The 15,760-nt window shown below is 38.7% G+C and overlaps 1 protein-coding gene across 2 annotated transcripts in view; it reads right to left on the reverse strand.

The window, feature by feature from the left end:
- The window catches only part of TANK (TRAF family member associated NFKB activator), a 28,442-nt gene extending 15,519 nt beyond the window's left edge, over positions 1-12,923 (reverse strand). Inside the window, exons 1-4 of one of the 2 annotated variants that reach the window (XM_056496597.1) lie at positions 12,819-12,923; positions 7,875-8,021; positions 4,733-4,841; positions 3,771-3,883 (exon numbers count right to left, since the gene is read on the reverse strand). In XM_056496597.1, coding sequence (XP_056352572.1) covers positions 3,771-3,883; positions 4,733-4,841; positions 7,875-7,973 — 321 coding nt within the window. In that variant the 5' untranslated portion in view covers positions 7,974-8,021; positions 12,819-12,923. The remainder of the gene's footprint in view (positions 1-3,770; positions 3,884-4,732; positions 4,842-7,874; positions 8,022-12,818) is intronic. The other variant, XM_056496598.1, reaches the window with a different exon arrangement.
- Positions 12,924-15,760: the final 2,837 nt, after the last annotated feature.

The raw sequence follows: 15,760 nt of genomic DNA on the forward strand, positions 1-15,760 counted from the left end.
TAGCTGTGCTCCTGTTAATACAACACACGGAGCTGGTGCCCTTCTTTTCTGTCAGGACATGCTGCTGGCTCATGCTCAGCTTGCTGTCTAACAAGATCCCAGCTCTTTTCCAGCAGAGCTGCTCCACAGCCTGTCAGCCCCCAGACTGTACTGCAGTAAAGGCAGGTCCCTTTATTTTCCCCTGAGGTGTGCTATAAGGCCTGCTTCAGTGGCTTCCTAAAACAAACAAATGGTCAGGTAGTTTCAAGGCAAAACACAAGTCAACTGATGAACTTTAAGCGGACTTAAGGAATATTAACTGTGACTTTTAACAGTTTCCCCACAAATTCTTCTCTATTATTGGGTAGAGATAGATTAAACAGATGAAGCAATAGGAGAAAAGGCTATAAATACCAGAATTTCTTATATTAGGAACTAATCCTACTGCATACATTGTACCAGCAGCAAAGAATATCTAAATGCACCATATTATCAGCCAGCATAAAAATCAAGCAGAGCTTTCTTTGCATTAAAGATAGGAAATAAAGTGACACTAGTGAAGCTGGTATGGATTGGAACACAGATTGGAACATGGAACTCCACATGACTGCTGCAGTAGCTGTTCTTACTTATGTAAGCAATTTTAGCCCCATAATTTAGAACATAAAGATGACTACTATATGTCTGCCATTCCTCTGCTTATGTTCTGCACAAAAAAAGAAGAGCTAAACTTTTATTGCAGGATGAAGAGTTTTGTATAACATTTGCATCATTCATTCCTGACACAGTTTCCTCCTCCTCTTCATGGCACAAGACACTCTTGATGAACAAATTCCAGACAGTGTTTAATACTGAGATTCTTGAACCAGAAAATTTGGATCATAAGTATGTTTTCTTGTCACAGGAGTTGACTTTAGCTTCATGTCTTACTGAGTTCACAAGGATTCTGATGTCTGACTGTACTAAAACGTAGAAGCTTGACATCATCTCATCTCTAACGTCTTTGGTTTGTTGTGCAGCTTTGGCTCTGAGCCAGCAGTTAGATCTCAATTCTTCCTACTTAATGAAGTTTAGCCAGGGTCTCAAAACTAGTCAACAATATAAGCCCCTTTGGTCTTCTCAAGCAGAGGGCTGAAAAATTCTGGTAATCTTGTATATAGTTTGGTACTGACCACCAAGCTGATCTGGCCTACTCACCTCTTTCAATGAGACGAATGCGAACAAAAAAAAATCTATCTTAAAGTGTTTCCTTACACACAGGCAACAGACTTTGACAACAGCATATAAAATACACATGTATGGCCACCTACTAGAAAACAAAGAAAAGACAGTTTCTCCCTCATTTTAAACCTCTGAAATTTAAGCTCTAATCATGCAACTATTACAATCAATTCAGGATTCTGCAGGACAGAATACAGTCCACTGAAAAATTCCACTGGACTTAGCAAATGACAGTTTCAAAAGGTATTAATAAACCCAAGCATCTTCTGCCATGGGAGAGACTCTGAATTTCAAGGACACTGTAGGGGAAAATGGCTGTAGGAATTTGTAGGAATTTATTTGGTTTAGAGCAGAATGTGGACAGAATATTAGAAAAATACAGGCTTTCAAATAGAATATTCAAATGTCCAAATTTCAATACCTGAAAAAGCCAGTATTTTATTGAATTATGTACAAGAAAACTATACTGGGTCAGTGACAGGATGGATTTTCAGTTTAAGAGAATGACATCTGGGGAAAAAAAAGTACAAGAAAACAGGAGACATTCATGATATATCCATTAATAAATTCCCAGATCTTCTTAGTAATAGTTTCTATCTATTTTTTCTATCTATTTATTAACTCTCAACAGATGTCTCTTCCACTGAGTTGTCCAATTCTCCCTTGAAGCATGAATTCCACTGGCATACTGTGGGGATTTTTTTATTCAGTAAAATGATAACTAGAGACACTACTGGATATCTTCGCTCGTAGCCATGAATTGAATGGCCAAGACACAACCAGAGCTAGTACAAGTGTGTGTTTCTCTGCCTCTGTCTCTGACATTTTTGTATCACTCTTGGCAGATCAGTGCAAGTTTACTGGACACAACACCAAACATTAGGATCCCCCTTGCATTGGAAAGATGGTGCAAATATATCCATGTGCCTCTGCAGAAGGCAGCCTTTGTCCAGTCAAACATACTTTCCTCAAGCTCCACGCTTTTTCCCAGTAACAGGAACATAGAATAGGCTGGGTTAAAACTTTGCATGGGTTTAAATCTCTACACATCCCCTCTAAAAAGACCTCATTTGAATAGCAATGTGCCTGGGTTTAAATGCACCAGTATGCAGACAAACTTATATAGTCTTATGTAGTCTATTGGCTACACAAAACAAATACGTAGATAAAGAAAATAACCTACATTCTATTAGGAAAATAGTTCCAGAAACAATGATTCCAGCTTCTTATGCATTGCCTATAATCTCCTGTAAAGATCACATTATTTCAGTGTTTCCCCATAAGAAGAGCAGATAACACAGCTTCCTTTCATTCCTAACTCATTATGTAACTAAGTTGCTTAAAACTATTGTTCTTTAGTAAGCATTCAGAAAGAAGAGAAATACTAGACTAGGTCAGATCTTCATGTGCAACTGTAAGATATAATTTTTATCCAGCTCAAGACAGCAAACTGCAAAAATATGCAAGGATGTTCCATCAAAGAATTAACCCTTCAGCTGTGTTTTAATCCAAGTAAGTGAAAAGATTAGGAAAGAAATGACATCTTATAATTACAGATTCTAGTGTATAAAAATTACATAAAGACTTTCTTTTAAATAGAAAAGGATTGTATATAAATATTTTCTGACAGTATGTTTAAAACATTTGCAAAGACTTAATCTCATATAAAATTCCTTCAAGATAACTAAGCAAGCATCAGTAATCCAATTAAATTACTTTTTGGATCTAATGAAATTGCATTTCTGATAAAAAATGTGTTTCTGTGAATTAGGCGCAATTAATTTGTTTGTAGCTCAGGAAATCAATCCTGAAATTGATTCTTTTTAATTCTAATATCTGATTTCTTACATGGGCCTTTTCATGACCCTTACAAAGTCTTTGCTCAGGAGCTATGGAGACTCACATTCAGAAATAACAGACTTTATGTTACAAAACAGTTCTCAAAAACCACAGTGAGATGATTTACAATAAGAAAATGCAACTTTGCGCATCTCTGTCACTGTCTTTTCTCAGTATGTAAAATCTATTCAAGGCATTTCCCATATATGCTGTGCTATTACTTTACTCTTACTCCTGTTACACTCAATAGGCTGTAGTGAAAATCTTAATGTTACTTCAGTGAGGAGAGGCAGAAGAGATACCATCTTAACACTGGCTATTTAAAAAACCCAAACAAATCAGCATCTCCAGTGCAATGGATCCTTCACTTCACACTCCACCACTTTTTGAGTGCAGATTCTCCATTTCTTGCAAAAATACAGAGACTGTTTGTAATGTGAAATGCTCTTGTAAGAAAGAAAATGCCCTTTTTTGGGTTTTGGCAAGTTAAGAAATAAATAAGCAACTCAGTTCTTGCTTTATGATCAAAGCTGTTCTAGAGAGCTTGATGGCCAAACAGATTTCACTGGGAAGGACCCACGATAATGCTTAGTTCACCTAAACAGGCTGCAGTGGCACAATGCTCACACACTTCATGTGCAGTTCAAAGGCACCAGTAAAAATCTCACTTATCTTTTAGGTTCTCCTAGAATAATCACAGCACAAAAGTGAACTTACTGCAGGTGACATACCTTTAGGAGTTTTTCTCTTTGCTTTGCTATGTTCAGTTTTTCAGAGAGCTGGCTGAAAGGTAAGTTGGATGTTTCAATGTCTTCATGCATCAGAATGTAAGGATGTGCATTGCCTTAAATTAAAAAAAAAAAAAAGCAACTGACTATAGTTGCATTTTTCACAGTCAGCTTCTAAGTACAAGCAAAATTAAAATAAGCTAGACTTATATTAACTTCTTCATGTTCTTTGAGCAAGCCTTCACATTAAACAAGCAAGAGATGCTAAATTGTGTGCTTAGAGACAATGCAAGACCAAATCAGCAATAAAGAAATGTACATGTACTCTTAAAAATAAAAGTCAGCCTCTTTGCGAGTATTTATGAAAACCAGGAGTGTTAGGCTAGTGTGAATAAATATTTAATGAGCATGGCAGATTAACACATGGTTACTTTGACTCTTTTCTCTTATTTGTGTAATACAGTCAAACAGTGAAAAATTATCCATCAATGACTATTTGTTTTGAAAGAGAATTACCTGCTTATAAAGTTCTAGATATGCAATAAGATTAGCATCACAAGACTCATCTAACATAAAAGACATATAATCATAGCACTTATATCTAAAACAACCTGAGATAAACTTATTAACAGGTAAGTATAAAAATAATTATGTAACAATTAAAAAAAATTATAGTGAATTATTTGAACCTATATTTTCATAACTTTTATTGGCTTCAGTGTAAGCAGATTCTACCTCTATAGAAAATATCACCATTTCTTGAAGAGGATAAAGAGAGACCCCAGAAGTGTTGAATTTTATAAATAGATCTTGAAACGGCACATTTGTGTTAACTCTCACATTCACAGGAAAGTACGATACTCATTTGAAATATGTATATTGTAAAAACTGAAGCAACAAAGTCAGAACTATTCATCAGTGCAACACAGCATAAAAAGCAATAATGTGCAAACTGGAGTACATACCTCTATTAGCATTCAGAGCAGCCAACTGTGATTTCAGTTTTGCAATAATGCTGTTTTGAAGCTCTATCTTTTCCTGCTGTTCACGTATTTGCTGCATGTAGTTTTCTGTCTGCAAATATAATTTAATTAGCATTAATCTTATTCTGACTAGGGGGTCTCCTATTTGGCATATAAAAAGCAGCTCTGATTTTTAAAGATAACTGTAGTTGTGATCCTCTGTGTAAAAACCTTTGGCAAGTCCATCTTTTTGGGACTGTACTGATTAGAAAAGGAATTGCAGGAAATAACCTCTGAGTTTTTAATAACTCTTTCAGCTGTGGCAGTTGTTAAGGATAACTTTTAAGTCAGGATTTTCATTTACAGATATAGAACATCAGGCTTAAATTAAAATTTTAATATTCTTCAGAATGCTTGTCAGTTAGTTTATCTACAGAAAAAGTAATTTTCCCCCTATATTTTCTAACAAATTATATGAAAATAGGCTTTTAAAAAGAAGATTTTAAATGGAAAACAACAACACTGTTTATTCCATACAACAGATACTCTGTAAACCATTTTGACTGCCTACGAACAGTTTTGTACATTTCTTTGAATGTAGTGGACTAGTTTTCCTAACCTACATAATGGGGCTGGGGAGGAAGGTAAGCAAAAAGCTCCACTCTTTGTCTCCAATACTACAACTCATGCTATAAACAGACCACACTGACTCCTTTAATAATATTGCAATTTTTCTAGACAGTCCACTAATTGAATGAATGGCCAGGTGGCAGGAAAATGCTAATATTCAAAACTATTATTTCATTAGCACATGTCTAATGCTGCGGTTACAGCAGTGCTAAAAACAAGCAAGAAAACTTGTGAAATCCCAGCAAGAAAACTTTCAGGAATGCACTGAATTTTTCTGAAATTAGGAGTATGTCTATTACTGAACAGGTCACCACCTGTCACCATCTGGGACAAGACTCAGCATTGTTTTCATGTCTATTCATAGTTTATCCACAGTGCTATCTAATTCTGAAACCTCAGTCACATTTAAATTCAATACTCTCCTACTGTCCACTGTGTTTGTCCGTAAAGCAGGCAGGAAAAAATTCTACAAGCAAAACAGATTTTAGAAGGCCAGGTAGTAGTTGTACTAGAAGAGGATTTTTTTGTTGTGGTTTAAAAAAAAAAAAAGTGATCAAAGAGCAGTACACTCCAGCAGCTATAAAAGACCTCATGAAGCAGAAAAATCACTGAGAACCAAATTGAAAATGTACAACAGCAATGTCTTGTCAACACTTCTGTACAGAGCACAGACATGACAGCTAAAACAGACAGAAGAGAAGATGCTTTTGACAGCCAGTGTGCACAAATTATTCCTTGAGTCAGATGGCAGCAACAAGTTACCAGCTAGAAGATCTGCATGACAACCAACCATCCATCTGTATCAAACACCATCTGGCCGAGATGACTCTGGCTTCTGTGTGCTTGACATGGCTCCCAGCTCTAGAGACTGGCAAAACAAGTGGCCTATCGGTAACTTAAGTAGTAAACTGTTAACAACAGCATGGTGGACAATCCAACAGTGTGTGGAGGCCACACAATGAACAGAGAAAGTTACTAGAGTAAAGCATTGTACAAAGGTCATTCAAAAACAGGAGTTTGGTTAAAAAAAAGCAACACAAACAGAAAAACCCAAGTAATTTTAGTATCAACTTTTCTTGAAAATATACTTTTTTCTCTTTTGAAATCATAAAATTCAACTACTGAAAGTTTGATTAGGACAAAGATTTAAACTGGTAGTAATCCTTTATCAAAGACTTTAAGTTTTAAATTTCTGAACTAGTGAAAATGCAGAGAGCAACCTTGCAAGCATTTAGTTTATTTAGCACTGATGATCCCACACTTCCCTGGCTTTTTTGCATAGATCTTAGAAGAACTATCTGATCTTGTACTGAACGCCTTGTTTCTTGGTCAGAAGATCCTTTCATGTACTTTTAGATGATTCAGGAGTATTAACTTAACTGGCTGTCCTTCAAATTGCTAATAGTTCATCCTAAAATACAGAATTTAAAAGATCCCTAGACATTCTAAAATGTCTTGCCTTTTGTTAATTAGTTGCAATTTCAGCACAAAAATCACACTACTTATGGTTGTTATGTATAGAAACCTCTACAGATTTACACCAGCACTGCTGAAAGACTATGAATAGAGACAGACTGCACAGTGGATGATTGCACACATGACTGGCTTGGAATGTGTTCTGTGATGCCTTGGCTAGTTTATTTTGCTATGCAAGGAGAAGGCAAGATTAGGCCCATATATTAGAATATTCTCTATTAGATACTTCCCATTCCAATTCTACTACTGCTCCATAACTTGACATGGAATACAGTTCATAGGCCCCTGAACAAAGTCCCTACCAGTTCTACTGAGTGTCAGAAAGTCCTGCAGCAACAAAAACATGCAAGCCTTCCTTAACAGAGGTTTCATTGCTGGGCAAAATATGTGTGATAAAATGACTATGACAAAGCCCAAACCTAATAGCTTTGAAATATGCTGTCCTACTTGAGAAGTTCTAGAGGAGTTTTGACTGAACTAATGTTTTCTGCAACAGACTAACTAAAACTTCAAAGGTGCTTCTTACTGGTCAGAATGCCTCCAGAAACTTTCTGTTACTTCATTAAAGAATAAATGTGCAGGTTATTATTTTTAAAAGAAGAATACTTATTCTAGCAACTTTCAGGTACATTTGTCACAAAAATTATTTATTTTAAGCTATTTATATTAGTAATATAAAAATGAATTTTTAAGAATGCAAATTAAATTCCAAAAAATACTTTGTTAAAGTTAGGTAAATTTTAGATACATCTTTGCTCTGTTTACATTAGAAGACTTTATAAAGCCTCCAAAACAGACAACAATTTTCCAACCTTTAAAACTAATAAAAATTCAAGGTCAAAAACCAGAAACCCACATACTAAATTCAAAGCCTAATGAGTTACTTTGCAGTGCACTGGCATGGTTTCATAATGGCAATTTCCAGCTTTAACAGATGCACTAAAGTGTGCATAGCCGAAGTGAAACTGGTATCTACATGTACTACCACCCTCCATGGGAAGGATGGCTTTAAAGATAGAATTCAGATTCCAACACCTACTTTTTGCTGTAGTTCTTTCACAGCATGGTCCCTACCCATGCATGCTTGTCGATAGGCTTCATAAGCTTTGTTAAGCTGCTCTCCAATGTTTTTGTCCATAATTCCCAATGTCGTTTCATCACTGGAAAGCTGGTCAAGTTAACAGACCTGAAAAGTAATCAGAAGGAAAAAGAGAGAGCACTAAGAAGCAGCAGTATATAACTAAAAACATACACAGCACGACTTGTACCACTGTTATATTCAACTGATACGCGCAGCAAGTTTACCATTAACAGCATAGCTTGAACTATAGCTCTGTTCACCTCAACATTTATTTTTATGTCCAGGGAGAGGTTTAAGCAAAAGACAAACAAAAGCAGCTTAACTCTGAATCAAATTCTGGATGTATAGGATGTGTAAATGTATCTGTAGTGTTTAACACTGAGACTTAAAATTGGTGCAGATTACCACTTACCTGATTTTATGATCTCTAAAAGTTTAGCGTTTGCATAATTGTGAAATAAAGTCAGTATTTGCTTTCGGCATTGTACAGAAAAATCACAATATGAAAAGCCAGTGTACAAAGACAGAGGAGTCCTGCAATTTTATTTGAATAAAGGAAGGGAGAGAATCCACTGGGGCACATGCCCATGGGGTTTTCTCTCTCTCTCGGTTTCGGAGGTGCAGCCTCCTTTTATCCTAAACTCCTGGCTTCTCTTCCCCACTGGCTGAGGTACTAGGAAGGTACATCCTTCCTGAACTGCCTACCACATATCCCCCCTTGAACCTGTCATTCTACCTCAAAGTTCAGAAACTCGGCTTGTAAGGACCCATTTGTCTGTTTCAGTCCAACTGTCTGGGCTCTGCAACAAACTTGCTGCTTGAAGTTAGTAAGGACATTAAGATCCATTTCAAAGATATTAACACCCATACTGTCATCCATGGAATTGTTTGTAAAGACATTAGAACACATCTTTCCCATCGGCATCGAGAAATAAAAAGATAAAAGCTCTATTAGGTCACACAAATCTATTCTATTCTGTGCCAAATTTGAAAATGTCAACACAAATTTGACACATGTCAACACTTAGGGTACTAAGATAGAGTTAAAACATCTTTTATCTAAAAATCAGTGATACCAACCAGTACGAATTATCAAGACTTGGACCTTTTCATGCAGTATTACGAACTTTTTACACTTGGTGTGCAATTTCAGTAACAACTCCCAAAACTACAGCTCATGAACTTTAACATGTAAGACTAGAACACACTATTAAATGTAAGACTCCAGTTTCAAGAACTTTGCAAACACAGGCCATTTGTTTCTATAGCAACATATGATACTAAGATCAAAATTTAGCATAAGTACAATAGACAACAAACTAGTGAAGTCTTAAACCCCACCCCACAGCCACTAGAAAAAAAAACCCAAACAATTTCATCTCTCCTGGTATTTAAAGCAGTGCCACTATCATCTCTCACTATCTCCTGGGATTATGCATAAATCACAAATACTACTAAAGAATGCATATGAGGACAAGCCCAGCAAGAAGAGTATGAAGAAGGTAGCTTGCCTTGGACACTGCTTAAAATTCTGAAGATTGCAGCTTGAAGATTTTGGTCATGTGTCCTTGCTTTTGAATATCTTCCCCATTGTAGGGCTTGAATACAGAAATATGGTCTGACTTTTCTAGAAGGGTCAATAGAGTACTGTATGGACATCACATTATTTTGTCCTGCAAATTTTATTTTATTGATATGTTCCTACAAGAAAAGCAATGGTATCTCACCTCTGGCATGGCTGTACTTTATTAGCAGCAAAGTGAATTCTTTAACAACTTGGAATTTTTTTGGGATCCTTTAATATAGCAAACATTACTGAAATCCGAGTTTACAAGTTTTGCATAAAAGGCAATTGTTTCATTGCTTCACATGAAAGGCTTTGTTTGTTTTGCCTTGTTTTGTTTTCCTAAACATGGGTTCAGTAGTTTATAATCTCCAACAGTGCATATTGTCTCAAAGCATTGTGAGTAACACAGGCCACTTCATCCACCTCCTTCCCCTTCCAAACAGTATCCCTTCACTAAATGGAATATTCATGTTCATATCTGGGCACAGCTTTAACTAAATGGGTAGGATTTCTTTCCTTTTCAAATGAAGGACTGTTCTATGTAGTTCACTGAATAAAATCAGATATTATATCTCATTTCAGGGACAGGTGCTAAACTGCAAAGGGCATTGTTATAACTGAAAGTGACTGAAAGTGTGTTCTCACAATCTTTAAAAGCTTGTGAAATTTGCATCAGTATTGATTTTGTACTCTTTGGAAATCTTCCATTATTAACAACTTACCTAGTAAATGGCATGTTTTGTACATATAAGAGATGACTTCAAAAAATGAGTGCAATGGAATTTAAGAAAGTATGTTCAGCTTCTAGAGGAGAGAATAGGGCTCAGCTCCATGTGACTCACAGTTCACAAAAAATGAAGGTTTGAATTTCATTCATGCAAACTCAAACCTCAATTTGAACAGCAATATGTAAACCTTATATCTAATTTCCAGCCTTTTAGTCATTCATTGTGACTGGGAACATTAACAAAGAGTGCTGCTGTCATCTGGACTGATGGTATCAACAGGCAGAACTGTAGCACAGTGCCCGATTGATTTTCTACTTGGTATGGAAAACAACTTACTGGTAGCTCCCTAAACTTCAGACTCCATGAAGTTAGAAAAGGTCAATGAAAGTTATAACTAGTGACACTTAAGATGGCACTGTAACTAGAAGGATTGGTTCTATATTTGCCCATAATCTAGATATTCTTCTTCAACCTTACCCTTTCCTTTCTTCCAGCACGAGCAACCTTTCTGTAACCTGTATCAGCAAACCAATCTAGTTTAAAACTAAATGCTAAATGTATTTACTGCATTACTTTTAATGCAGATCTGATCCGCAGACCACTTCAAACGGCACAAACACAAGGAAGCCTGCACAGGGACAGAAGTCAGTAATAGACAGACAAAACTCCTGTGTTCAACAGCAGCACTGGCTTTGAATTGTAACATGAAGTCACAGTTATGCAACAGTGTCACAAGTCTGCACTGCCACTGTGAAGGACAGGCCAGCCTTCCCCCATCTCTGGCCATGCATTTTTGTTGCTTACTGGTACTGCTATCAGTACTTCTATGCTACACAGTTGAGTATGCCAAAGTAGCTCCCTGCTTCCTCAAAAAAGCAACAACAAACCCCCTAAAAAAAACCAACCTCGAAATTAAAACTGGAGCTAGCTCACTGCAAAGCTGCTGGAGCACTACTACCAGCACAAGGAGGCAGTGGGAACATGCGACTAGCCGTGGGCAGGACTGCCGCAGTCTAGATTTAGATTGGATTAAACTACTCTGTAGTCACACCCCGGATTGCCTGCTGCTGGAATAAATAACTGTTCTTATGTTATCTGTCTCATATCCAGAACTCCTTGCAGTTAGAAAAACTGGCTCATTTTCCTGCTTCTCCTCCATAGGCATCAATATTTATCAGGGAATTTGCCAACTGTTCCTTGTCATTTACCCTTCTCCCTGCATCCAATGAGGAGGAAAAAACTCCCTCCCAACAGGCCTAAAAAAACCCCCTAAAAACCAACAAACCAAAAAACTCCAACCCAAATATCCCTGCTATTTTAATCAGTTATGATTAGTTATGCTGTATCCAAATGGCAGCTGGAACATAATTCAGCTCAAAGCTGACAATCCTGATCTTTAGCAACTTACATTTTGGATATTCATTAGATCCTAACGACTTTCACAATCATTAACAGCAATATGTAGTCAGCAGAGATGCAGCTCTACAAAAAGCTGCATTTATTCTAACAGGGACAGAATTAGAGGATAGATTAGTTACAGAGGTTATCCTGCAAGTGTGAATACCTGTGAGTGCTATGCTGCTGGAGCTATGGCAATGACAACTGGAATTTCATATTTGAGTAAAGAGTTGTACACTGGATAACTACTGGGTACAGCTAATGTTGTAAGAAAAACTTACAGAAACATTTTGCTGATATAGGTGGCGGAAAAAAAAGAAATAGTAATATGCATTTTCTTAGTCAAATGCCAAAAAAGCTCCAGCGCAAAGATTAGCAACATACTTCTGCTGCAATCCCAGTTCCACAGCTCACTAGTTTTCATACCAGCTTTTCTATTGCCTCAAAACCCACCTTAAGCTATGAAAGAAAGGTTTTAGCTTATCATGTGTATAGGCACATTAATTCATAATACACTTTTCTACCTCTCATAGTGTCATGAGAGATGAGAACACAGGTGCCATCCAACCACAAGTACTTCTCTACATATTTCTGCTTTCAAAATAGATTTTATGATTACTGTATTTTGTAAGTTACACTGTCATCATCTTGGAAACTGGAAGCCTGTTGAGATAATAATTTGTGAGAGACTGATAGCTCATTGAACTTTTTTGTGTTTTGTTTTTTCCCTTTTTTTTTTTTTTTCCTGAGTAGACACAATTCCTGCCTTGCCCGACGGCGGGACGCGCCGTTAACACAGCAGGAGCCCCTCCTGGCACAGCAGCGTTAGAGCCGGGCAGCCCCTGCGCGCTGGGAGCTCCCGGAGCGCTGGGGCTCGCTCCGTGCGCCGCGGGGGCAGCCGCCTCTTCCTGCTCCTGCTCTCGCCCTCCCGGGCCATCGCCTCCCGGCAGCGAGCCGCCGATCCCGTCCCGCGATTCCCGGCTCCCGGAGCGCCTCCGCACGCGAACGACGCGCCCCGGCCCCGCTGCCGAGCCGGGCCGAGCGGCGCCGAGGGGGAAGCGGCTCCCCCGGGTGCGGGGGCGGAAGCGCGGCCCGGGAGCCCCCGGCTCGGGATCCCCCGGCTCGGGATGCCCCGGCCCGCACTCCGGCCCCGGGCCGAGCCCCGCCGCTCCCGCGGCAGCGCCGCTTTCCAAAGCCACTCAGACTTACGAGCGCCTGACGGAGCCCGCGGCCGCTCCCGGCACAGGGCGCTCGCTCCTGCCCGGGCGCCTTAACCCAGGAACCAGAACTGACTTCCTGCCGTGCCTCTCTCCGCCCTGTGACGGGGCCCCGGGTCGGGGCAGGGCAGGGCAGCGGCCGCCGGGTTCGTGCAAGGACGGCGCCTTCCGCGTCCGGCCCGCGCAAGGACGGGAGCCTGTCCGCTCGCCTTCGGCTGTCGGGCAGTGCCTCTTCTGTCTGGCTGCGAGACACCTCAGCAGCCTCTGTGCTGCTCCCGACATCCACAGCCCTTTCCTAATTCTGGCTTTCCATGATTAGAGTGATTCGTAAATAACAGTAGTTACATTTGTAATACGCTTTTCATGCTCGGGGTAGTTCCTCTCTGAAGGGTCTGTGGTAGGTATTTCCCCGCCTGCGTTTATTTCATGCAGGCAATGAATTCTATGAGAGCATAAAGGAAACACAGTTTTAATTTGCTACTGCTACAAGCCCTTCTCTCTTTAGGTCACATGTGTAAGTACAGCTTTTTTCCCTGAAGATGTGTAGGATGATAGAAGCTGAGGGGAGAGCTTGAGGCGTTTGTTACGTACTTGCCCAGATTACCATCGCAGCAGGGCCAGTGGCAGAGAACTACAGATTTTGAATTAATCTCGGCTGTCTCTGAACCCCAGTGAACACATCCACGCGGCTGAGCTGTGGTGTTTCTTCTAGGGCCGAGCTTTTCTCTTTGCCCACTCACACATAGAACTTAGGCTCCTGTTGTCACAACCCACCGACCTCGGGCACCAGCCCTTGGAAGCCTGAGCTCAAACAGAAAAAGTAACCAGGAGTTGCTCTCTGTGCTCTTTTGAAGATTGTTTCAATTATAATTTGTATTTCCTGCAAAGACTTTAGCAACTCTTTCGGTCTGTTTTGGCCTGTATTAAGGCTAAAGAGACTTACAGGCAGATCGTTTAATGAGCCTATAAATATACTTGCTGTTTGGCCATTTTTAAGAACTTCAGATGAGGTTCTATTGAAATATTAAAATTCAGAGAGAGTTTCCTCTTTTATCACGTTTCTAAGAAAGGGGGATTCAATTTCCTTTTTCAGAGACAGTATTTGAGATGTCCAAGTTAAGGTTTCACTCAACGGAGTCTTAAAAAAATAAAATAGAGTGTGGGCAAAAAAGGCTATTGTTTTTCTTTTAAATCTATATGTTACAGTTTTGGCAAGTAGTTATGCACTTAAAATTATAATGGATATCTCAGCTGAAATACAGCCTGCATTTCTTAAATTTAGATCAATAGATGCAATATAATTTAACTGATGCTATATTTTAAAAGGAATAATGTGCAGAAAAGTACGAGTGGGTGTTGTCTGATGATAAGCGTGCCTAAACTAAGATTATGGCTACCTGAATTCAAATAGAGCCATAACATGTATACCACCTCTGGAACACTATCATTGCATGTTAGTTGTTTTAGGGGGACAAAATGCTTATTAAATTCTAGGAATATACTTAAAGTAAATTTGAAGGTCTCAAACTCAGCAACTCAAAACTGACAAATGTCTACAAAGAAGACTTTTGCAAATCACATGCATTAATCTCTTAGTGCTTTATCAGTAATATTATTTCACTGCAAAACATGTGAGGAACTGGTTTTTCCTCTATCTTCATTGTTTAGTGTATTCTTTCTTTACATTTCCTCCCCCAATACAATGTAAAACAAGCTTTACAGTAGCAACCTTTCAATAAATTAAATAGAAGAAAAGAAAAATACCCATAGTATTTTAAAATAAAGTACAAAGCCTCTATTGCATAGCTAACTTGATCTCTGATCTTTTAGAGCGCTTTCAGCTTTCAGTCTATTACTAAATTACTTTTTGTCCTTTTCTTCCTCATCTTGCTTTCTTTTTCTTTGTTTTTCTGCTTCCTCCTTATCTGTCTCCCTTCCCTACTGCTATTCCGGGAATCACTTTCTATATTTCTGCCCCACATCAATATTTCACTCTTTTATGTCATTGTCAAGGCAGGATTGCTTTCCTATATGTAGTCCTCACAAGGTAGCTGGAAAGAAGAAGCACATTATCAATGTATTTAAAAATTATTTAGTGTTTTAGAAATCTACTGATCTTAAAAACAGTTGCAAACCATTTATGTGGGGTTCGGGAGTGGTGGCACAGGTCTTCTTGTTTTTACTATTTCATTTCACTTTGTGTTCAGAGTGAGAGAAAGTCTTACTTTGGCTACTTTTGCTTAGAAACTTAAGAGTGGGGTTTCTTTTGTTATTGGTATGGTTTTGTTTGGGTTTTTTGTTTGTTTTTTCTTGGTGATTGGGAATTAGCAAGTTGATACTTTTTTCATAGTGAAACCTGAAGTTTGCACTCAGTGGGTCAAACAGCCTAATTAAATACTTACGTCATTTGTTTGCAGTTTGCTGTTTCACATCACTTCCAAAATGGTATTTTAACAGGAATTTTCCTTAGTCTGTGCTGATGTGTTAACACTGTGCTCGTTGGTTACACTGTGCTGAGGTCTGGGGAGGAGCTCACTGCTTTCAGGAGAGGCTGCTAGCGGAGGATGGAGCAGCAGGCAAAAGGCTGTAGTTCATCAAAGGTTTCATCTGATCCGTTTTTATGATTCTCTAAGCTTACAAATGCAAATTGGCTTCTACTAGAAAGAGATTAAAATATTTCTCGTAAGTTGATAATGTAGCCATTCGTTCAGACGCTAGGTGGCTCACGTCAGATGTCAAACCTTTTCCAGGACTGAGAGACTGGTCCCAGAGGAGCCGGGTGCTGAAAGAGTCTCTGCTGCTCTGGGGTGTTTTGTCGTTCTTTTAATCTGTTGCTGCTTTAACAACACGAAAAGCGAATTTTGATCTTGAAATGCCTTTCCTGGTCAGAAAATGAGAACTGTGGATTAATTTAGACCAAATGTTGTCATTCCT

The sequence above is a fragment of the Oenanthe melanoleuca genome, chromosome 7 (genome assembly GCF_029582105.1).
Source record: "Oenanthe melanoleuca isolate GR-GAL-2019-014 chromosome 7, OMel1.0, whole genome shotgun sequence".
NCBI classification, from domain to species: Eukaryota; Metazoa; Chordata; class Aves; order Passeriformes; family Muscicapidae; genus Oenanthe; species Oenanthe melanoleuca.